The 25,213-nt window shown below is 38.3% G+C and overlaps 1 protein-coding gene across 2 annotated transcripts in view; it reads right to left on the minus strand.

Moving 5' to 3' along the window:
- NELL2 (neural EGFL like 2) overlaps positions 1-25,213 on the minus strand; it is a 147,338-nt gene that overhangs the window by 58,813 nt on the left and 63,312 nt on the right. For both annotated transcript variants that reach the window (XM_069851926.1, XM_069851917.1), the window contains exons 12-13: positions 23,012-23,140; positions 9,321-9,446 (exon numbers count right to left, since the gene is read on the minus strand). In XM_069851926.1, the coding sequence (XP_069708027.1) occupies positions 9,321-9,446; positions 23,012-23,140 (255 nt within the window). The remainder of the gene's footprint in view (positions 1-9,320; positions 9,447-23,011; positions 23,141-25,213) is intronic.

Here is a 25,213-nt window from a genome sequence, read left to right on the forward strand (position 1 = left end):
GTCACTTATTAAAATGTGGCCTCATTTATCAATGTACTAAGCACTACCAGCTCATTATCTTCACAATGACTTGTGGATGCTTCTTTGTGTGTCTGAAAAAGCAGGCCAATTTTATACTGTTAATTAACTGAGGATAAGTGCGCAGTTTTAAACACAGAAGCTGGATGACTTCATTGAACTCTGGGTTGCATCAGTCTTACAGTAGCTTTCCTCCATGGAAACTCAGCCAGGTACCTACACCACTCTTAGAAGAGGTTGGTGCGGGTGCTAAAACACAGTCCATATTCCTAACAGATTTCATTCTTCATTTTAAATAAGGAGAGGTGTTCCCTTTTAGTTCTCAAAACTCATTTGTGGGAATTGAAATGTACAGTTGGAACAAAAGCAACTAGTTATACATGATAATGTAAAATACCCATAGTCCACAACTATCTATAGTCTGTCTCCTACCAGTGCATACTGGTGCAAACCCATTTCCAGTCCCATGTCAGAATCCATCAATGAAACGTTCCTAAATATCTGGAAGGAATGTATTGCAAGTCCAGAATTTTACCTGGCCTGTGCCCTAGGAATTAAAGATTAATTTTACCCTCTGCTTCCTCACAAGCAATTCAACAAAACATTTTCCTCAAGTATGTCTGGCACTAAACATCACTTCTCCTGCACAGTATAGGAAAAAGGTGAGATTTCTTAGACTGTTGTCCCAAATAACTGATGGATGTACAAGTCAAAAATAAACCAGCAAAATCTGCATGGAAGCCCACAGGCAGATGCACTTTTATGAACCTGAGTTTCTAGATGCCAAGAAGCGTCATTCATTTGAAGTATGTCAGAGTACTATATTAATAAAAACCCATGTGGCAGGGAGTGTATTCCCCCCTCAAAAATAGCTGCATCTTGCAAGAAGCAGAGGGTAGCAACTGGGCAGCTAGAAAGAAACCCTTATAATCTGAGTAGCTATGTTATTTCAAAAAAACTGCAGGTCCCTGTTCCTGTCATTTCAAGTCCATCTAGATACCAGGCTGGTGATTCTTACAGTGGAGCATCTGTGCTCAGGAAGGTGGGAGGGGGATAAGGGTGGACTCCATTAGCATTACAAACATGCTGCCTTTGTTTCTTCATAAGCATCTTCATAAGACCTACATTGTAAATAAAGCATTAATGAAGGAAAAGGAGACAAAACCCAATCTTTGGCTATACATGATACCAAAAAAAAAAAACCCAGATATGAGTTTCTTTCCTAGCTGACAAGATAGTGAAATCTGGACACTGGCACAGGTGAAGCAGATTTTTTTATCAGATGCATTTAACTAATACTGAGATTTCAAAAGATAAGGAGAGCAGAGAAAGAAGCTTCTAAAGGTAATTTCAATTTCTACTGAAGACTACAACTATATTTTTAACACTTGAAGTTCAAACACAGTGGAGGAAGATTGGCAGTTCCAGAAGATGAGTTTCCCACTCTCTGGAGAACATCATTAGCCTATCACCTCCTGACCCAGTGTCAGCATGGAAACAGAAGTATTCTAGGGGTATTTCTTTAAAATCCTTCTTCATACACAAATACACACTCAAAACCCCCACCATGTATCAATGCTTAGCAAAATACCAAACCAACAGGTAACTTCTTGATGGAGACATCACCAGTAGTAGTAGCTGAAATCTAAGCAGACAGGTAGGTTTTTTATAAGCCACAAGTCTCTACAAGAACAGAAGCAAACTGCAGGGCTTAGGAAGGACAAGTTTGATTTCTGTGCGTAAAGCAAATGTAAAATAAATCACAGTGATGTGGCCTATTGGAAAACTGAAGCGAGAAAACGTTAATGGCTGCATGGGGAAAAAACCCACAAAAATAGATGAGAGAGTATTATATTTATAAGTATTGAATAGACTAATCCTGACAATCTGTTTTCTACGCATTACGTCAAGGTGAATTTGTTTCATTTATCCTGCAGTATCTTTAAAGAGCAAAGAATACAGTTCAGACATGAAAAAATAACTTCAAAAAGTACTGGTCACTGATCTGCAGTAGTGCAGGCCTTCCCCAACATTTTCCCCTTTATGACTGAAACCCCCAAAGTATTTATTAATGAGTATTATTGTTTTCATAATTGCTGCTTTTTCCATGTTCCATCATTATTATAGAGATAAATGTGTAGTTTCCTCCTAAAATCTTTCCCATACTTAAAGTCAATCTCCCCAGAACCTTAATCATTTTAACGTTGGTCTTGGAATTCCTTCCAATTTGCAACATATTTGTGATTTAATTTGATTTGTAAAAATATGCAGAGTTGCTAGTAACCCAAAAAATTAATATTTCAGGTGTCACTCAACTTGCTACTGCGATGCTTCTTGGCAATTTATGCAGAAACAATTATTAGACTTCAGTTCACTATAAGAGGCTATTGAAAAAAAAATGTAAATGCTGCTGAATGCATTGACAGCATTTTGGGGAAAATGTTATTAGAAAAATCCCTAAGACTCATAAAGCCTTAGACATGCTGGGGTGGAGGGAAGGAAGTCCAGCTGGATACATCCGGTGAAAGCCTGGTAAGTCCAACAAATCTTTCATTGCTTACAGTAGGTCTTCCACATAGCCAAGTCAAAACACTCAAAGACCAAAGCCATCCATCTGCCTCATTCATTCCTTTCATTTCTGAAGGAGTACTTCATCCCTTCTGTCTATTTAGTCTCTGCAACTATGCCTCACTGAAGAACAAACCCTGCAAATGTTTCCACCACAGTCATCTCGTATAATGTATATAATCCCTCATAATTTTCTTTAGAAGTCAGAAAATAAACCCTGGAACATAAATGCGATGGTACCAGGTTGTAATGCACAATAACAGACTCATAGACTTAGAAACTCCACCTATTCTGCCATCTCCTTTGGCTTGTAAGTTATTTCTTTCTAATAGCAAGCAGTAGCAAAAAAAAAAATAAAATCATGACTTGGCTTAACTGAAAATGAAAAGGGAAGACAAAACTGTCTGGAATAGACATTGCAAGGTCTGCATGCACTTAAAACATAGATGTAAGCAACCTGGCTCCACACATGGGAGAGAGGTCCCACGCAGCTCAGCGCTGCTGCTGGGATGGGCTACTCACATGGCCAGGCCATGCTTGAAAGAAGTAGGCCATAATTTGCAACATGCCTGATATGATTTTAATAATTAATCAGTTAATAATTCACATGTATTTCCTGCTGAAGTACAGTGCAATTGTAAAATCTTGCTCATGTCTGCGTACAAAGTTGTAGATCACTCCCTTCTTTCTCTCTTTTTCAAAAAAAAATAAAAAAGAAGAAAAACAAAAATAGAAATGTGTAATAAATAATTTACTAAACCCCACACATTAACAAATGTTAATTCAAAGAGTTGGGTTTCTGTACAATCCATGATTCATATGTCTGCCTTACATTCAGTCATTTATCATCTGGCCCAGACCAATCATACAAGGAGAGTCCACTGGAGATACCATCCTAGGATACTTGTGGAGACCCACAACTCCTCCCTCTCCAATACCACTAAATGTGAAATACTAAAGAGCCTCTGGGGAGGAGTTCTCTGGGAGGTAGCATCAGCTGTGTTACCTTCCCCACATGACCTCAGGGACTCCGACCCACAGGAGAGGCTGAGCACACCAGCAGCACTTCCATCAGTCACTTCCCTCTTTTAAGCTGACTGGAAAGCGAAAACAAGAAGAGAAGGTAGCCCATGAGACTGCACAGAAACAGAGTCTTAAAAATCACCTGGAGCCCAGAAAACCCATGGTTTCTCCAGGCCACGGCATACATCTTCCTCTGTCTTAATACAATCTAGGTAGGGCGTGCTAAATCTCACAAGGTCTTCTTTCTTCTATTCCATTTTTGATGTGTTAGTTAGATAGGTGAATGGTCCCAAGGCAGGAAGCTAAAGATGTCTTTTCAGACTAAACGTGATTAATTGTCTGCTGTGGCTAGTCAGAACTCACTGTTAGAGCCAAGTGTGAAAAAGAATCATAGAATCACAGAATAACCAGGTTGGAAGAGACCCAGAGATCTCTCATTTCCTAACTTCATCCTTTTCCATCAAAAAAAAAAAAAGGTGCAGGAAAGGATGCTGTTCAGGACGCTGAGCAGGACATTGCACTGTTCAAAGCACTGTTACCCATTGCAGATTACACAGCAGCCTGAAAGGCTGGAGGTGACACCAGCTGCATCTTTGCTTCTAAAAGGAAAGCTTGCTTTTTTTGCAGCCAAGAAAACAACCCATGCATTTTTGCAATCCTGGGCAGAGGGAGGATGTCAGTGTTACTATTAAAAAAATACTAAGGTGTTCAAATTTAATCCTATCTAACAATGATGGTGCATCATACTGCTACGTGGATTAAAAACATCCCAGTAGGGACTTCATGCCATTTTCTGCCTTCCTTCCACCAGTGCAGCACCAATACATTTCAGGAGCTGTGAAGCAAAGTGGAAGGGGAATGAGACAATACCAATGTAGGGAAAGCATGGTAGCCCAGGGCATAATTTTTTATGCCTTTAATTTGCAGTTTGTGAACCCATTTGGCATATGGGTACAGCTTAGGACTCATCTCCCCTTCTCATAGCTATGATTGATTTCTGAACATAAAATCAGTCACGAACAACAGATTTCTGTGTAAACATGTCTGTGACTAACTCAATCTAAGCCTGTGAATCTTGCTTCCAAGATGAATACAAATAACAAAATCCAAAATTGATGTCTTCATTACATCCTTTGTTGTGAAAATCAAAATGTAATTCAGATGTATTGTAAAACTTGCAATAAACATGCCAGGAAGAAAGAGACTGGAGCTGTTTTGGAAGCAACTCTATGCTGTCTAAATCAGTCTTTTGTGCCCAGGACTCCGACAGAGATAGATAGCGCAGATTTCTTTTCGAATGTCTCATATAGGAGAAAACCCCTTCAATGGCACTGATTTTATGTCTGTTTTCTGTTTTGATCAATGATTGCTAAATCATATATATGTGCATAGAATGGAACCATAAGGCATTTTACATTAGTCTCCCGGTAAGCTGCGTGGGCATCACTCACATCATAACCTGTCTGTCTAATCAAGGTTCAGGTACAATTTTTCAACATCTCCTTCCTGTGCAAACAGTGACGTGTTAATGCCAAGCTACAGGACATTTTCTTATTGCTTTGTAACATTCACAAGGATGTGCTACCAAAGCTTCTGGTCCATGTCACTGTAAGTCAGCTATTTTATGTACAGCTACAGCTCCACAACTGGATTTGACTACACAGCATTACAACAAACAGTGTGACCTGAAATACATTTTTTAAATTTAATATTTAGTAACACACAGGGTCACTTATTGCTTGTTATTCCTAAAGGGGTTCGCAGATATTTCAGCCAGAAAGTCAAATGCAGAACTGCCAATGGTGCAAACAGAGACTTGCCAAAAGCTTTCAATTCTGCATAAGGCAAAAGAGGATTGAATGATGAAATTTAGTTGCAAACATTGCCAAAAAAACAAAGTGCATCAGACTATCGGTACATGAGTACTGAGAGAGTTGAACAAAATTGCATAAAATACAACCACGCCAACATAAGTCCTGGAGCCTTTGGTAGTTTTTATAGTATGTTTGCAGTACCAGGGTGCCCCTAAAATACTCAGTATTTCCTTTGTGCATAACAGATGTCTGTGTGAGGCTTCTGCAGCATGGTTCTCACAAGTAGCTGGCAATAGGCATCTTTATAATAACCTTCTGCAGTAGCTGAGAACTGACGCTATCAAAACTGATATGCTTCCAGCTAACTTGATAGAAGATAGACATCTTTCCCACTTTTCTTTTTTACCAGATGTAAACTGGAGTTTTGTACAGACTATGGAATACAATAACTATTCTGTGTAGTTTCTACAATAAATCTGATTATTAGAATAAAAAAGAAATGCGGAAATGCAGAAAATTCTTTAAGGAGAGTGCGCAGCCTTACATTCACAGAAATGCCAAGTTAAACAGCGTACTTTTCACAAAACCTTTCCAAAATTTCTCTTTAATTTCCAGAGCTCTCTCTCTGTTCTGCCGTAATGGCTTTTCTTCTTACGGTACTGTTTTTCTGCCAGATTAAAAGGCTTGTTTTATGTCCTCAACTTCAAGAACTAGCACCATCATGACGAGAAAATGGAGTTTAACCAAAATAATTCCCAGTTGCAGTAAAGAGGCCATGAATTCAAGTTGCTCAGCAAGGTGTGCTGGGCACAGACAAGTTGGTATTTCTATTCTTAAGGTGCAAAGATTTCTGCTTGCTGCTTTATACAATCATAAATGCTGATTATATTGATGGACTTAAATAGAACAAATACAAGGTTGGCTGAGACAGGCTGAGACCCCTAATACACTTTACTGCCTTGATTCTCTAAACAAAATATGCTTGGAAAATACTTTTCCTTCTCATGTCCTAGATAGATTTAACTGAATGTCATTGAGGCTCTACTTAAATTAAAAATAAAAAAACCAAAAAGACAATAAAGGGAAATATAATGAGTTTTTATTGTAAATTACTTGCTTTAAAATACTGCGGCACACTGAAAGAGAAAATCATGTTATGAAAATTCAGCTATACGCAAGCATACTACACTAAATCTGTTAGTCTGTCTGCAGGACAGCAAAGTACTTTCATTAGCATTATAAACTCCTTCCCACCGTTATTCTGCACTGATTCATTAACATACACATCCTTCCTGCAACGTCCTGTAAACACACTCAGTGTTTCCATTACACTGAGCTTTTGCAGGTTGTCAGAGCAGAGTTAGTTTCTTCAGGAGAGACAATGCTAAACAGTCTAGTAGTTTAAAACTTCGACAGACTCCATGTTAAAGCCACAGCAACATACCCTCCATACTTGTGTCCACTTTACCATTCAGATTTGTATCTGGGCAAATGCATGCACTTTAAAGCCTCCAAAATCAGAAGCTTTAATAGATGGCAAAGCCAGCAAAGAGCAAAGAATACACTGATAGGTAAAAAACTTTAGCAGGCTCGTGTACAAATACATACACTAGCCACCCATTTTAATACAGTGCTATAATGTAAATGCTCTCAATGCCACTCATATAGGCTAAAACAAGCACAAACCTCCATTTACTGATCAAACTACATGACTCTTGATGTATCCTGCGTTTCCTTCAATTTTTAAAACATAACTAACCTTTCACTCACTAGTTGTTTGGTGGAAATGTTATGCGTGACTCAATAAGTCTACATATTTCAGTAACCAAGCAATGCCTCTATCAGAGGTGCTCACACTAGTTGTGGAAGCAGGGAAAAAAACTAGAAAAATAAGTTATTTTGTGACAAACACAATTAACGATGCTAGGTTGCCATTTGTGGAAATTCTATCACCCAACCAGCACTGCATCCTCGTGGCTGCCTCTCAGTATCCAAAATTCAGTATAATTTAACTCCAGAAAAACTCCAGGTTCCAAACGACAGCGAGTGGCATTGCTCAGACATCCAGAAAGTCACTGACTTACAGTTCAACTGGCCTAGTGATTCTTAAAATTCGAAATATTATGAAACTATTTCAGCTACTTTGCTTTCTTTTGCATTAACTTTTCCCACCTTGATCAAAGGAAAGGTGGGAAAGAAATCATTCATTTTATCACCAATCAGGCTGATTTCACAGGAAAATATTATTTACAAGTGTGGAGCCAAACTCAGTTTGAATGTAAGATCTGTGATGGATTTCCAGCAAGTTTTACACCAGTTTGACTGTCCAGAGCTCTTGAACTACACTGAATTCCACAATGGTAAGTTTCAACAAATATGAAGAATTCAATATGTGGAGTATTGAGAAATACCTTTATTATATTCAAAGGCACTGAATGCCCCTGTGGAGTTGGTTGTGATGGTTTACCATTTGCGGAGTTCAATCAGAACAGCAGGTTAAGGGAAGTAAAGTGGAAAAAGTATCACAGCGATTTAAAGTCACACTCAGTAGGCAGCGAAACAATTGCTTTACTCAGCTAAGAGTGTGCAAAACATGAGAGGATGTTCAGAAACATAATGGTTGCTTAAGAAAGGATCTTCTGCAAGTAGCCTGTAACTTGGTCCTTGAAGAAATGGGCTTATTGCAGTATAATAGTACTTGCCAGTATAGGTGAGAGAGATGTCAAGTAGAGGGAAGACAATACACACACACAGATCACACATATGTGGTTTCAAATCGACACTCCTGAGTACCTTCCATGTTTGGGCAAGCAAATCATGTCAGTTTAGAAAGAAGCTGTTTCTGTACCAAGACATATTGATGCCCCAAAATGTCAAGACATAATGGACAGAATTAAATAAATCTAGAAATGAATTTCATAGTGCTGTCTCCACATTCTGAATACTCTCAACCGTTTACAGCCAGCTTTACTGCTAGATAATGTGAACTCCAAGAACATCTTACTGAACAAATACATCCTCTTATAGAAAGAGCTAAATGTTAATGTGTTCCCCGGTGCACACAAAATAGTGTTACTATTTTGTTCACACAGAGTTTTCTTCACTGAGACAACAAGCCCTATCCTTGAATCATATTTGATTTATCTGTCAAGTAGGAAAAAACACGTAACTCCCAGGAATACTTACAGTCAGCCTGGCTCTGATATGGAAGGCTGTTTGTTTTAAATGTTCAGTATTCATTCCATAACCTTAAAATACCTTGCAGTAAATGAAGACTAGAAGACAGAAAGCCAGTATGAACCCCACACCTTCTCCAAGACATCCACTATCCACTGGCAGTAGGGCAAAAAGGGAAGATACAGGTAAGACTGAACGTACTGTCTAGTGGCTCAAGGCAGAGTGAGCTCCCACCTTCTGAAATCAGGATTCAGCTGGAGAACTTCCTCAGTGCAGGAGAATTCAAAATGAGAGAACAGCCATTTCTAATATGGATCACATTTAACTCTATCAAAAATTTGCAGAAGAGTCATTATACTCCAAGTGAAGTTGCAGTGGTATGCCACATGGAAACTGAGTAACACATAGCACTACATTTGCTCTCTTATTTTTTCCTTCAGCCTTCTCCTTTCACCTTTTCGATCACAACCAAAACCATGCAGACCTATGAGACAATCCAGACTGCCTTACAATTTCAGGCAAACAATACAACATGCACATAACCTGTAAAATGCATTAGCATTTCTGCACTTATCATTGCAGTTATTATGTTGTTTGTTCTGTTTAACATTTCACTAGGACATTCTATGACTCTAACAAAGATTAACTGTAGAAGAATCATATCAGTGTTCCTAAGTAACATCATTTTGTTATTTCCTTTCACAAATACGCAGCTCTTACCTGTACATGAATAATCATCAATTCGTATATATCCTGTTTTGCAGATGCACATAAAGGATCCTGGTGTATTTACACACATGGTATTCTCACGACAGTAGTGCCGCCCTTCAGCACACTCATCAATATCTGTGAACAGGGAAAAGAGGAACATGAGTCAAATTCAGCAGCATTCTTTGCAATCCCTTGATGCACCACTATTCACTTCCATCAGTAGTGGGTTACACTGAAAAGTTACTTGAACAGCAATGCATTTTAGAAAGTGTTTTCGCTTTCTCCTTTTAAAAAAACTGCTTGAAGTGTTCAAACGAGAGAAGCAGCATGAGCTTTCTGTGAACAGCTGTTAGTGGAGTTACAAAGAAGATTACATTGGCTTACATCTTTCCTTTTGAAGTACCTATGATGTTATCCCTGTGACTTAAATAAGAACAAAAAAAATTAACTGGGGTCCCAAAGAGCAGACCAGCTGCCTCAGCACTGCAATGCCATCCATCACTGTACCTGGGTAGTCACTGCAGTCATCAGTACACAAACACACTATTACAGGCATACTATGTGTCTTTGATCTAATAGGTACTGTTGTTTGGAAAGAAATTGTAAGGAACATGGTAAGATCTGAAAAGATACCAGAACTTATAAGTTTCTCTCAGAACTATGAAGTAGTCAATCAGCAATTTTATTATATAAAACCACGTATCTATAGCTATACATATCTCCATACATATGGATATAGATAGGTATATACACACTATATCTGAAAGAAACCTGAAAGAGCTGACTTGCTCTGATAGAAAAAAATGCAACTTGCTAGATTACTTGGACTGGAATACTTGCTACAGTATAAGGTCCTAGAGCAAATTTCACACATAAATCACTGTAGGCATGGACTTCAAAACCCAGCTGGTTTTGGAACTCACATAAGCTGCAAAATTAGGTGTATTTCTTGTAGCACTTTATACTTCAATGACAACACAGAGAAAGCACCACAAACAACAAAACAACTTCTACATGCTATTATTATGCCACAAGGAAGAAAAGATATATTAATTAGGAAGTACTCAGTAGCATGCTGTTCCTGTACGTCTAGTGATAAAGATGGCATTACTGAGATGCTCTCTGTACATCCGGCTATAGTGTCATGCCATTTGCCACTGAACCTTGCTATGAAGGTACGTTAAAAATCAAAGGGGTAGATTATTGGCTTGTTTTTTTCCTGCTCATCAGTTTTGGATTCCTCCCTGCTTTCAATTATGTTTACAGCTTTCAGAGTTGAAAATAAAATCTCTGGATGCAAAACAGTGTTGTGCTTCAGACCCTGATGGTAGTTCAAAACAACAGACTGGATGTATAAACTCAAATCAGGGTTGACTTAATGCTGTGAGCTAAATGTCAACAATGTTAACTCCTGTACTTGACTCCTTTTTAAGTCATATGGTTATTTCTCTGTTCTTCCTCTCTTGCCAGTGTCTTTAAATCAATAGCTACTTACCATCTGCCTGCTTTTTTCCCCTTCACATTCCCAGAAGAAAATTTGCTATCCAGTACAAACCAATGCAACATAGTATTAGTGATTCTGTGGTCATCTCCTAATTTCTTTCAGTTTTGAAAAAAACTTCTGTTTTCCCCAGTTTCTATTTTCTGCCCAGTGCAACTGCACTGCTGGATTCTGCTGGAGAAGCCAGGGCCAAATCATGAAGTTCTCCCACTGTGAATGCTCAGGGTGGTAAGCCCAGATGGCTTTGCACAAATTCAGTTCCTAAGAGTTTCATTGCCAATATGTTTCAGCTGGTTCCCTTCCTTCCTTTCCCTGTAAGTTCTGCAGGCATGCCAGTATTGTAACTCCATTAGGGTACTGGTTTGGAAAAGCTAATTTTGTAATTTCATGTGCGTATATTCATACACAAATAAATGTGTATTTACAGTGAGCACAGTGAGCATCCTAAGATTCAAAACACATTCTGTGAAAGTCATCTGAGTAAGCAAAAAAAAAAGTGACACTATCACAAAACCACCGCAGAGGCAGCTGGTTTTGTACAGAAAGTGGGAAACAGCATACAGATGTTCTGCAGAAACATAGACATGCAGTTCACAAAACGAGCCAGCAGTTACAACATATGCCTCAGCTACTACCACAAATGACGGAACTTTTGTCTTTCATAGTTCCAGTTCACAATTTCATATTAAATTAATGGTGTTGATTTGTATTTAAGTAACAACATCAGTCTTCAAGTAATTAGAGGCCTTATGTTCTTGGCGCCAACAGACTGCCTAGTAGCCGGCTTTGGCACTCTCAGAAAATTCTACTTAAAGAGCCAAAGTCTCAGAAACATTAAATAGAACTTTCTGAAACTACAGTAATGATTACTTTGGCAGGTAAATAGCCACAGGAGACCCAAAACACTAATGGTTTTCATTTTGAAGTGAAAAACTTAAAGCCAGAACTACTTTGATTCAAACCTCTTAATTTAGAGGTTCTCTAAATAAAAGCATTCATTTTACCAACATACCACATATTGAGGTTTTGCAAAATGTTTTAGTAATGATTGCCTTCATTTCAAAACCTTGTTTGTTCAATTGTTATCAAAAAAAAAAAAAAAGTAAAAAACACACAACTGATCAGGTTAACTTTAGGTTGAAGTGTTCCATTTGAACAAATCCGAGGTTGTAATTTTTATTTTTTTTCAAAATTATTTGCAAAGTTATTGTCCACATTTTTTAATCTGGAAAACAAAACTCCCACTCAGCTCTCTAGAATAGCTATACAGAATGCAAAGGAAATAAAGTGACTGTTACTGCTACTATCACATTATATTACACTGGCACCTAAAGACACTACTGAAGTGTGAAAAATCCATTGCACTACACCATGGACGCACAGCTGGTAAGAAGCTACTTTTACAAAAAGTTTGCAACTTTAGCACTAAATTATATTGCCACTGGACTCAAAAGTCAATTAATACAAAGACAGTAAAGTAACAGTCAAATGACAACTCGTCACACAAAGCCACACTAAAAACTTGGGATTCCATTCCCCTTTTAACACAGAACATGTAAGTTTTCTACACATTAGGTTGAGGTATTATAGATCAAGGAAGACTGAACTGGGGCAGGGAAGGAGCCCAACATCTGTTCTCTTTCAAAACTACCAAAATAAAAGCCTTTTCATCTTGCTTACTGGTTGAATGCTGGTATAACCTTTTATTCACCTTTAGACACAAATACACTAAGTAAAACAGAAAACCTGATGCATTTCAATGTCTAAGAAAGCTTCCAACATTTATCTTAATTTCCCCCTGCCAAAAAGCCTAGTTAGCATATTAATGCACATTAATGTCTTACTGTTTAGCCAGTAAGATGCTGAAGTCAGTTCAATAGGATGAATGCACAACTCCAGTGGCTCTACACATTTAACAATAAAGACTTGTGTGCTTGAAGTCTGTGATGTGATACTGAGCCACCAGCTGTGATGTACTGACAACAATGTAGTCATGGAGATCATCAACCTGCTCTACTCCCAGAGGAACAGATAAAAGAAGCATCTCTGGGAAAACTGGTTAGTGCAAAGTGTTTGGAATCTGCACTTCAATGATTTGTTTATACTTGCAAAAAAACATCAAAACAAACAAAAAAGTGCCTCCCTTTATCCCCCCAAGCACTCAAACAAAATTTATTAAAAATATTTAACCAAGGAAGTTTCCCTGTATCCCTTCCTCCTGTACCCTGAGTTTCCTTCCCCAGCATTAAATTCCCAATTATGTTTTACAATTCTATTAATAAGAAGAGAACTTGACCTGAAATCAATAAATCTCTGCTGACCCAAGCCTCACACTAACAAACAAAGCTGCTTCTTCAGCCTCGCTGTCCATCATTGCCTTTATCTACCACAAAAGCCTGCCAGAACAAATGAGTCTGGTACTAGGTCTACAAATCTGGGCTGTAAAGAGAGGAGGCTGCTTCCAGAATTGAGGATCCTCTATGGATAGCGCTCTGCCCGTCAGTGATCTCATTCTACAAGAGGGACAGTAGATCTCTGGTGCTCTACAAGAGCAGAGCAGATTAGATCAACAATTTAAAAACAAACGCCCACATGCTTTGTGATAATTAAAGTTTCTGTCCTCACAGCCCATAAATATGAAGCCCCACTTTTACCTGCTAAACAAAGTAATGCTTCTCCACCTCGCCATACAACTTCATCAGCAAACCTCCATCCTGACCTGAAGGTTCAACTGCTAAAATCATGGAACTATCAGTCCTGAAAATCGCGGGCCTCTCTGCTGAGTATCTCAAGGATGGATGCCAGTAATGATGGTCACCATTAAAGGGCCTTCAGGCCCGTATTACTGGCCTGATTCATATAGAAATGGACAAGCTGGGAAAGGCTGAGACTTTAGGTCTCTGACATGGAAAAAAGGCAAGATAAGATCAACAGATGTTACTCACCAATTAAGGGACCAGGAAAGAGAGGGAGGAACAGCGATTGATCACAGCAACCAATACCAGTGAAAAAGGTAAATGTGGATTCAAAACCAACACAATCTATCCTGCCTTTTGGAGTGCGTCACAAAGGAAACAAAGTTCTGTCATTTCTCTTTTTCTTTGTATTCCCTTCACCAACAACACTCCTTTTCTCACTTTCTACCTCTGACATAAAGCTTCTCTGCTGTTTTCATCCCTCACTTTCTAACTGAGTAGGTTTGGTCCTGTCTCCAGATCTCACTTACCTTATCTCTCCTGTCTTTAACCCATGCCCTCACCATCTCCTCCTCCTTAAAAAAAAGGACAGACCCTAATGCCTTTAATTTTGAAGCAAGCTCTCACCTGCTTACCCACCTGTTAAAGTATTGTTTTCTTACCTTTCACCACCAAACACACTAACTCATCCTCAAACTCTTCCTTCCCTATTGCTCAAATGTTTAGTACATTAAAACTTTCCAGTTCACTGCTCCAAAAAAATGCTTTTAGTAGGGTCTCTTCCGCTTCCCTACCTGTACTTCTGAAGTCCTATTCTCTCCAGACTCTCTTCATTTTCAGCTACAGCCTAGTTTCGGTATCTCACATGCTTTGGTTTCCACAATAGTATGCTCCTATATGTCTCTTCTTGATTATACCCCTCCTTCTCCAACTACTGTTTCTAGGCTCTCCATCACCAGGCTAGCCTATGGTTTAACTACAACTGCTACTCCAGTCAGCCACAAATTGATCACTACAGTTCGTTTTGTTTGCTCTACCAAATCCAGTGCAGCAGTTTTTCCAACTCATATTTCACAAAGGCTGTTGACATCAACTTGAAACAAAGCTGTGTATTTTCTCAGTCCTCCACCTTATTTACCCCAGCAGACTGCACCACCACAGTTGTAATCACCCTTACCCTCTGCAGACAATCTTTGACTTTTTCTTCTCTTTATATATAAGTGCATTTCGTATTTACAGCAGGCTCACTCCAACAACAGAATCACCAAGTGGCCACATGTATATGGTCTACCTCTGAAGCTGGTTTTTATTATTGTTTTTTCTTAATATTTTTATTTTTGCTTACCTTTCTGTGGTCATGCAACTCTTCCTCCAAAAGAGAAAAGCACTAAAAACTAAGGAATAACAACTTAACTAACCTCATGAACCAACTACACCATGCATTGAGTTAAAAACTTACAAAAGTAACCTCGAGTATACTCAAAGACCAAGGACAGAAAATAAAAATAACTTTCCACCACCCCAAGCATACTGCTCAGAGTAAAGAACACAAAACACTGACAACTCACTGTAGCAATGCTCAGGGAGGATAAGAGGAAATGGGCAGCTACTTGTGTCTATTGATTTTTATTGAATTATTAATAGACCTTAAGAGAAACTGGGTGAGTTGGATTATAAGTGTTAGCACTGTTGTAATTGAACTAATAAGAGTTTCTTCTAACTTCGCTAGTTTGCTAAAGCATCAATTAGACTAAAAATAAATTCTAATTATTGGGTCTTCACGCAAGGTGCATTCTTTCTTTACAGCATACATTATTAAACGACATAGATAACACACATTGTACACATCTTGGTGCTTCTCCCTTCACGTTATTCCAAATCTCCGCTCTTTGTTTAAGTTCATGATTTCTCTGTCCATCTCCTGCAGCCTGAGAAGGGCTATTAGGACATAAAATACTCTTAAAATAAAGACAAAGTCACTCAAGGACTACGTTCCTTGACAGAAGCTCTATATAACTTTGAAAGGACACAAGATAACATTACAGAAATATCATTTTTAACAGTACAAAGAGTTGTTGTTATTTCAACTTGCCCCAGTTTTTTGAAAAGACGACAGGCTGTTGAGATAAAACTGTCCTTGTTAAAGCTGCAGTAGGAGGTATTGTTCAACAGCTACCAGTGCAAGTGAGACTTTTAGAAGAAAATGAAATCTTCATCTCAGTCTCATGAAAACATCACTGGATTACACATACATTATGTAGTTTAAAAAATATATATCATACAGAAATTTTTTGGAAAGAAACACTGTCTACCATCATGTACTGTTTTACTTAGCAAACTGCATCTTCTTACTATTTAATATCTTATAATTAATTCATATCATAGCATATACATGATAAAATAAGTAATTACATATAGTTATCTGTCAGACATGAAAGCATCCCAGGGGGTGGGAGTGGCTTTCCTTAGGCACCAAATAACTAGTCTGATGTAGCTGCATACTGAGAATAAAAAAGATTTTGTATATGATTAATTAGCTAATTCCAAATATCAGAACAATTTACTTAGACTCCAGTTCATCATCCACCCACTTCAGCACTGCACTCAGTTAGAAACAGGGCTTTAAATCTGAATTGCAAAATAATTTTTCTCTTTTTTTCCTTAAAAGTAAGATAGCTTCTCATCATTTTGAACTGTGAATGTCAAGAATTTAGAATACTTGCCACTGTTAGTGTTTTTCATTTCCCCTGTTTTAAAACTGAATGAGGAGTGTTAATACTTTTATACAGAAACTACAAATATATGTCAGGTTCCTCTGAGGAAGAGGCAGCACAGACTGTACTGCACAAGTCTGTTTCAAAACTCCTCATTGGAAAACAGATGCACACATAACAGGACAGCACCTGTAAACTGTGGTAAGGCCCCTGTGGGTGGGTCAGACTGTATTTGGGGGTTATGCAGGATTTAAAACATGTTGCATATTCCCACAAGCTATCCAGTAGGTTACTGTCTGTTCTACAAAAGTAAGCAGTAATATCACAACTGTCTCTCAAACGATGCCACACTGGTTAAAAGTTCTACAACAGATATAATCACTGTGGCTGCTATTGCTCTGCACTCTTCATAAAATAATGTTTATTTTAAATTCAATTATGTTTAATGCCAAATATTTCTGTGCCTTTGCTATAGCTCTTGGGGAATCTAGCCTCTACGTATTGCAAGATACGTCATGCTTTTAGCCTGAGGTTTTAAAAGTTATGTAAGGAAACCAACCAGCTGTGTTTGGGTACTTCTCAACACAGTGACAACATCTAATCCTTTCAATAGTCATCTCTCAGCTACCAGTGAAAATATGAGATAAGGGAAAGTAAGAAGGCTTTATTTTTTTTTTCTCTTTCATTCTGAGGATGTAGATTTAAGCAATTTGTATGAAAACTTTCACCTTAATTTCGCATTTAAAACCAAAATGTAACATATGCTTCTATTGTGTGTGGAAAAAGACTGCTTTCAGTACAAGAAAGCATCTCCTTACCAGATACTGGTAACTCAGAAGACTTTAAAAGTGTTTCCAAGAGGCTCCCTTCATATGATTAGTTTCAGCTTTTTTTTATCATAATAACATCACTGTCAGTCCTGGCAATGGGTGGATGATAGAATCAGTCTTAACGTACTTCCTGCAGAAGTAATTAAAATCGAATAATGCTGAATCACATCCTACAATTCGTAAAGGTACAAACCATTCCACTGCTACAGGCAGTGGGACTATCTGTACCCCAGTACGCACCTCACATTGTGAGCTGGTTTCAGGGATACTAATTGTACATTTTAGGTTAGGAATATACTTTATCTTCCTCAAGAAGAGCCATAGCAGACAAGGATTTGGCCCACTCTCACACGGTAGAACTGGTCTGATAATTCTTCATATTTAGATTTCTCAGAAACGTGATATAAATAAGATGACAATTACTGCCTTTACTGAGAAAAATATTAATGATTGATAACATATTAATACCATTAAATAATATTTTAATATTAATAACATTTGAATACTTTTAAGTAGAGATTTCAAAATAACATTCTGCCTTCCTGGCATGAAAGTTTTGCTTTCTGCTTGATTGGTTTTCCAACCCAACCCAAAGTGACAAGGTAATGACTGAAACACTACTGCTGATGGAGATGGAAATCTTTATTTCTCAGCTATATGTGACACTATTGCCACATCTCACTTACAAAAAAAGAATTTATGTATGAAGAGAGAAGCTTGGGTAACCTTTCCAGTTTCACAAAACTGACAGCGCTGCAGCACTCCTAAGTAAATCTCTCACCCAGAGAGTACATTGCCTGCTGTGCAGACAGCAAAGCTAGCATATAATCCAATATTGATTATGAAAGAGCCAGAGTATAGAACATATTAAAATATGCTGGGGTTTATCTCCATTACAGAGGTCTCTATCTTACATTCTTCTCAATATTACATGTGCCAAAAGAAAAATGTGCTGTTGATTACTCCACTTGGCCAATATGATGCAACACATATCCTACTGCAATTCGATTATTACTTTTCATTTTTGTTAGATTTCTTCTCTTCACTGTAATCTGTAGAAATCAGGCTCATTTTGAAAATGTACTTTATGTTTGCAATCCAGTAGCAAAAACCAACATTAACAGTAAGATTAACAATAGATTGTATTGATTAGGCAAGTGAAGAAGTGTGATGCTTTTGTTGCTGGGGAAGAGGGGTTGAATAAGGCATTAGTATGTTTACCTAAACACAGGGCTAGATCTTTCCAAGTAGAATGAGAACATACAACTCTGAACTAAGGGAAACATGATGAGATCCAACTAAATGGCACTTCCAACCTGCTTCAGACATCAACTCTGGAAAAAGACAATTCATCCTCTAAGACCGCCAATTTCCCTTCTCTGACAACGATTCTAATCAAGCCAGCTTGTTCAAAAGCAGATTTCCAAATTGAAGCCCTTCTCCCCCTCAGGGGGAGACAAGTCACAAGACAAGACCTTCTCCCCCTCAAATGTAGATAAGTCACTTAGTCTTTGGTCTCATTTCAGGTGTTGCACTTGAACAAAAATGGCAACAGCAGAGAAACTAGGTAAATTACTGAGGAAAAAGGATACATTAGAATAAAAATGGAAAACAGTTCAACAAAATTTGTTTAATAATATTAAATTATCCTGAATTGTTAAGATTAGCTAGGTTGTATACTGTGCGACTAGTACAAGTAAATTCCCAAGTATCAGCAAATAAACATTATGATCCACACACCCAAAACGTACATTTGTGATGTGTAGAGGGTTGACATTGGCCAGAAATTCAGTACCCACCAACTGCTTGCTCACTCCCCACTCAAATAGAATGGGGAACAGAATCGGAATAGCGGAAGTCAGAAAACACTCATAGGTTGAGATAAAGACCATTAAATAAGTGAAGAGGGGAAAGAGGAAAAGAAGTGATTCAAAGGCAATCACTCCCCACATTCCCCCACCAGACTGATGCCCAGACATTCTTCAAGCAACAGCCACCTTAGAAAGAGTAACTCCTTTATTACTGCTGAAAATTACATCAGATCGTCTGGTTATCCTCTTGGTCAGCTGGCATCAGCTGTCTCAGCTGTGTCCCCTTCCAGCCTCTTACCCACCTACAGCCAATTTTCTGTGGGGTAAGTGAGAAACAGAGATGACACTGACACTGTGCAAGCACTGTTCTGCAACAGCTAAAACATCCATGTGTTATCAAAACTGTTCTAGTCACAAATCTAAAACACAGTACCATATGGGCTGCTAAGAAGAAAATTGACGCCATCCCAGTCAAAACCAGTACATGATGTAAAATGGCCTTTACATCAGGCAAAATCCTCTTGATGGAGAAGACAACATGGTTTTCTTAGATATAGTTCTAGTCCAGTGCTTACAAAAGATTACTGGATCCTTTTTCTTCTTTCTTGAGCATACTGTCTTCTCTGTTTCATCAGTAATCCTTGGCAACGCTTATGAAGTAAAATCATTTTGCACAGAGACAGCTGAGTGCTATTACTGAATCAGAAATTTGAATTTCAAGCAATCCTTCTAAGTGCAGTCCCCAAAGGGTCAAGTAACATCTCCCAATAAACATCAACCGAGGACCACGAAAAGCATATGACAGTGCAAGAAAATAGCTTAGGTTCAAGGATCTGGGAAGAACACCTAAAGCTGCCACCATGAGACTATTTGCAAACTCTTTTGATTTGAAATGAGTATATTTCTCTCCTCTAGATGCATCAGAGTATCCTGATAGCCAAGAGCCAGAAACTTTATCCTTAAAAACTTTTTCAGCATAACTCCACCACTACAAACATAGTGGCACTGAACACTATTTGCAATACAACCCAGAGGCTGATCATTACTTTGAGAATACTGCAGGTGTTGCTTTGGGAAAAGCTAATTACACTTCATCGGAACACCAGTTGTTGTAAAATCTTTATGTAGGCTATACACCAAGGATGCCACATTTAAAAGCACTAACACCTGGGAAGCACAGCATAATCCATACCAAGCCTGCCCAGAAGGTATCAAACTGCATAATAACCCGAGGTAAAAAATAAATTTCCGAGTACTGTGAATAAGGCTTACAGCATGTAAATGAAGAAATCCCAACTCTTTATGCATTGCTTTTTACAGTCCTCCAAGGGAAAGCTAAATGTGACATAAATATTAACAAATATTATTATTATAAAACAGAAAGGTATCTACCATAACAGTATCTAGAGACATCACACAGCTTTGGAAAAGCACCAGTTTTTCTAGGACTGAAGCCAAACTCTTCCATCATCCAGATTAAATTTATGCAGCTTTTCCAGACCCATACTGAAATCAGCTTTGAGTATTTTTATTTTTGCTCTTCTACCTTAAGGAGAAGTTCTGTCAATTGGAGCATCATTACTTCTGCTTATTCTTTGAATTTTGACAGTGCTGAGGTGCAAATCAGGATTGAGCTTAGTGAATATTGGCTCTAACGCAGAATCAATGACATGCAATTTTGCAGTGTACCTGAAGTTTGTAAAGTGCTAGCACAGAAACAGCTATCATATCCATGGGCTCCAGCCATTACAAAAAGCCTTCTCTGAAAGGCTTTGTGTTAACTTGACATTTCCACGCTTGGCATTGCTCATAATTAAGGTCACAATAATGGCACAGTGAAGAAAGCATATGTGCTGAGAAAGGGATGTTGGGACCATTTCAGCCTTTCAAGTTGAGGGACAGAACTCTGAAAAGACTTAGTGTTACAGTATGCTATTGTGCTCTTAGCTATTACACTGTTTATTATTAAGGTAAGACTTTCTTTCCAGAAATAAAAAACTTGGTGCTCAAAGCGACATTAGGGCTGGGAAAAGGGGTACAATATTAACACCACAACCCTGAAGAAACACGGATATTTCAGTCCTCTGCCCCATTTTCCATAAAAACAATCCTAAAGTTTCAATCTGCGACCTAATTTCCCCTCCTTCCAGTATATGACCTCCACGCTCAAACAAGGATGGCCAGCCAAGACCAGTTCTCAACTTGTGCACCTAGAGTGCACAGTTTGCTCAAGCATGGTGCCTACTGCAGCTATGGCACGTTACTAGCAGCAAAGCTGGGCTGTTTTGACTGCTGAATTAGCTTCATGCTTGGCTAGGAGAACCTCATCTGGCAGGGACCAAATCTCATGAGAGCTGCTTACAAGGGTAGAGCTTCCTAATGGGACTTACTCCTGCTGTCTTCAATGTGAGCAAGTGTTCCTGGATCAGGTCCTAAATCATACACATTAAGATAATTTAATGCATCCAAACACAGTAATACGATTGTTATTTTAATATAAATAATTTGTCCCAACCTTTGATTCACTTATACAGGTTCTTTTGAAAGCACTTAAGCAGATTGACAATTATCACCGAGAAAGAATGTCATTTGCCCACAAAGAAGTAATTGCGCTAAGAAACCTCATCAGAAAATCAACATACTGCACTGAGGTACTGCACAAACTGGTAAATCCACTTATAATACGAATACATCAGTCTCCCGTATGATAATCTACTGTGCCCTCATTTAAACATTTCACCACCAATGCTAACTTCCACCCACAGCAACAGAATCTAATTTGGGTGATGTGGAGATCACTAAGAAAGCACAATTTGTTTTTCTGCTTTCATTCAGCAGAGTAACAATAGAGCTGCTGAAAAAAAACTTCTTAAAGCACTTGATTTAACAGTAATTCCATTGCTCCTGTGACCCCCTTGAAAAAGCAATGGCTGATGAGTTCCCAGAAATGCAGATCCACAGTCTAAGCTTTAGTGTAGCCTCCAGGGACTATGCGATAAAAAGTGCCTGATGCTGCCACACAGAATCAACTGTACAGCAGGTCCTGATGTCAGATGCCTGTTGGGATGTGATGAGGGGTGCAGGATTTGTTTCTGCACAATTTTTAGTTCAACTCCTTACAACAGGCCTCCACCAGCAGACTTACCATAAACATTCATCAGAGAGGTATGTGAAGAAGAATCAATTGTATGCTCCTTGCCTGAAACCAGTCATGAAATCACAAATCTAAATCTACAGATAAGTATTCCCACTGACATTAATGTAGCTAGTAATTCATGTAAGTTGCAGGCTTTAACTTCTGCAGAATTAAGCCAAAGAAAGTCCTAAAAGGCCTTGATTCATCCCATTTGATTGTCCATCCCCAGAGAACAACACAGATACTAGGTGGGACTGCAGAGTACCTTAGACTCTACTTACAGATGTCTAAATTTCAATTTACAAGGCTAAATCTGAACCAAATTGTTTAATAGTCAAAGTCTATCCTGCTGCCAGCAAGTAAGCTGCATGGCAAGAATGGCCTGAGAGTACACTAGTATGTGTTTGCAGAATCGGGGTCTTCATGAGGAAGGACAACAGTTAGCACAAAAACTAGATCATGCAGAGGACTTTGTCTGGAGTGCAGATGTTTCTTTTATCATAGGATTCCCCTAGATTGTGAAGTCACAAATTATAGAGTCACCTCTTCTGATTAAGGAGTTTGTTGCTTCCTGATCCCAAAAAGAACAGCTCAAATAATAAATGATTACTCAGTATGATTCACAACACCAGTATCTAGATTATATTATTTACTCAGTTCCTGGGGAGAGATGATGGGAACAGGCAGCAGTGAAAAGAGAAACTAAACGTCATACTAATATTCTATTCAAGTGGTTGACTTTTAGGTTGCCTTAATACCTGAATACCTTGGGAAAAAAAAGGAAAACTTCCCTATGGAAGCATATTTCTAATTCAAGACCTCAGCCATTGTAACTCCCACGCTGATCAGATTATTTGTTTTTAAGAACTTCCTTGGAAAGATAATTATTTTAGTTGATCAATATGCCACATATCTAATCCATTGCATTTAATAGGTCTATCCCTTCAACAACTCATGAATCATCCCCACAGTAATTTATACAGCAGAGGTAAGTATCTTTACAAGGTATTACCTTCACAGTAGGCATTGTCCTCCCGAAGGGCTCGGAAGCCATCTCGGCAGCTACAGACAGCTCTGTCATCTAGGTTTCGGCAGACAGAATGCTCCATACAGTTATGTCCTTCAGTGCAAAAGTCATGGCCTGTACAGAAACAAATATGATTGTGGGTTAAAAAGAATCCAGGGATTATAAAACATCCCTGTCAAAGACAGTCCTATCTTTTTTCAGTTAGGTCAAAGAAAACCTTTCTATCATCTATGAGATATAGGAAAATAAATTGTACCAAGCATGAAACAGATGAAAGGAGTAGCAAAGGCCACAAGAACAGACTGTCTCTAGGTCTTCAATTCAATTTTGGGTTATGGCATTGATCTAAGGCAGTGGTATAGAAGGCTTGCTTAAATCCCTATGCTGTTTCCTTGTCATTGTCAAATGCTTTTACAGGACACTACTTAATTATATTTTTTTCTTTATTTTCTTTTTTTTGTTGTTTGGACATTTATAAAAGAACTCAATGGCTTAGATAGTCAGTAGCTCATTTACTAGCAATACTACTCTTTTTTCCCTAGCACTTCTTGTTCCCAGGTGTATTTGTAAAATCCTTCCACATCAAACAGAAAGTCTTTGATTAACATTGACTTGTTTTGCTCTTCTCTTCCCCTTTTCTCTTCCTTTCAAGTTCCACTGTCTGGGTACTCTTCCCTGATTTCATCATCCTCTCCATTTCAGAGAAGCTTATTTTTAATATCTTACTTTGTAGCCATCCCTATTTCCTATTTTCTCCCTTCCATTTTTCCCTGAGTGTCACTGTTTTCCACTGCATCTTAATTACAGATTTTTGAGATTTGGAAGTTCTTTTCCAGGCTGGACCGTTTAGATTGAGCCTTTCAGCTCTAAGGATTTTTTTTTTAAAATTAGTAATGTTTGCTCTCATGAAATTCAATGATGCCATGTTGCTGAACACCATTAAATCATCCTTTATTATGCTGAACTTAAGTTGGTTGTGTGAGAAACGCTCACTATTCAAATAGGTAAACTGAGGTACACATCTTGTGAAGCACCATTATTCATCTATTTGTTCATGATTGCAATCACGAGAGTGCCTCCTTCTGGCAAGAAGGAAAGTGCTCAACTTTGCCGAAAAATGAGGTTTACATACCATTTCTTTCAAGGCAAGACCACTCTCTCCCCAAATTTACAACCTGTCAAAACTTTTACAAGGCGGTTATCAGGCTACTTTTTACATATTAAATTTCTTACCCAATCTGTTGTTTATAAGTGCCTACATTCCTAAGCACATCTTGTACTGTACCATAAGGGTACCAGTAGAAAATATTTCTCTTCTCCAAACTACTTGTTCATCCATTTGTTAGTGAAAAACAGCTTATGAAATCATATTTTGCAAGAGTGTTATAAGTTCAACTCAGCAAGGACCTCCATCTTAATGCTAAAACTTCCATTTTGTAAAGATGCAATTAGCTTAACTCTCACAGTTGTAATAACTGAATCGAAGCTTCTACAGTTTCCACATCTGTCTATCAATTTGTGAAGCTTGTCTCTTTCATTGTTTTTTCAACAACTCCATTTGTTTAAAATTTCATTCCTTAACTGAAACATCAGAACTGGTCAAGCAGCAGTACTTCACTGTTTTCCATTAACAATTATCCTCCCTCAAAACCTCCCAAAGGAGAACTGGGGGATGTGGGTCAGGCTCGGGGACTACGGCTGGTGTATCAGCAACAGTTCCAGAATGCAAGCTGGAATCAGGCTGCAACACAGGCTTCTTACAAAATAATGAACAAATACCTACTGTAGTAAATAATACTTCTATCACTACACTTAGCTTCTGCTTCATATTTTGCTATGAAAGCGCTTTTAGCCTTAACTTCACAGAAGCTACATTAAATGAGCATTTCGAAAAGGACAATGAAAGTGAGTCTGTTTTAGAGGTCAGGTCAGAAAGGTGTTTTGCACTTGGGCAGTTCAGGAACAGTGCGAAGCAACACAAACCAAACAATCAAGACAAAAGAAACAGAAAAGCCCATAAAGCATAATGCTTTTTAGAATGAAACCCTGCAAACAAATGCCACAGACCTACTATGATATGAGAAGGTGTTTTTCTCTTTCTTTTGTGCTGTGGACTGTCTCCCTGTAACCTAGAGATATGCTTAAATAATGTTACTTAAACATTATAATTCACTCTAGCTACCACCC

This window comes from Phaenicophaeus curvirostris, chromosome 1, assembly GCF_032191515.1.
Source record: "Phaenicophaeus curvirostris isolate KB17595 chromosome 1, BPBGC_Pcur_1.0, whole genome shotgun sequence".
NCBI classification, from domain to species: domain Eukaryota; kingdom Metazoa; phylum Chordata; class Aves; order Cuculiformes; family Cuculidae; genus Phaenicophaeus; species Phaenicophaeus curvirostris.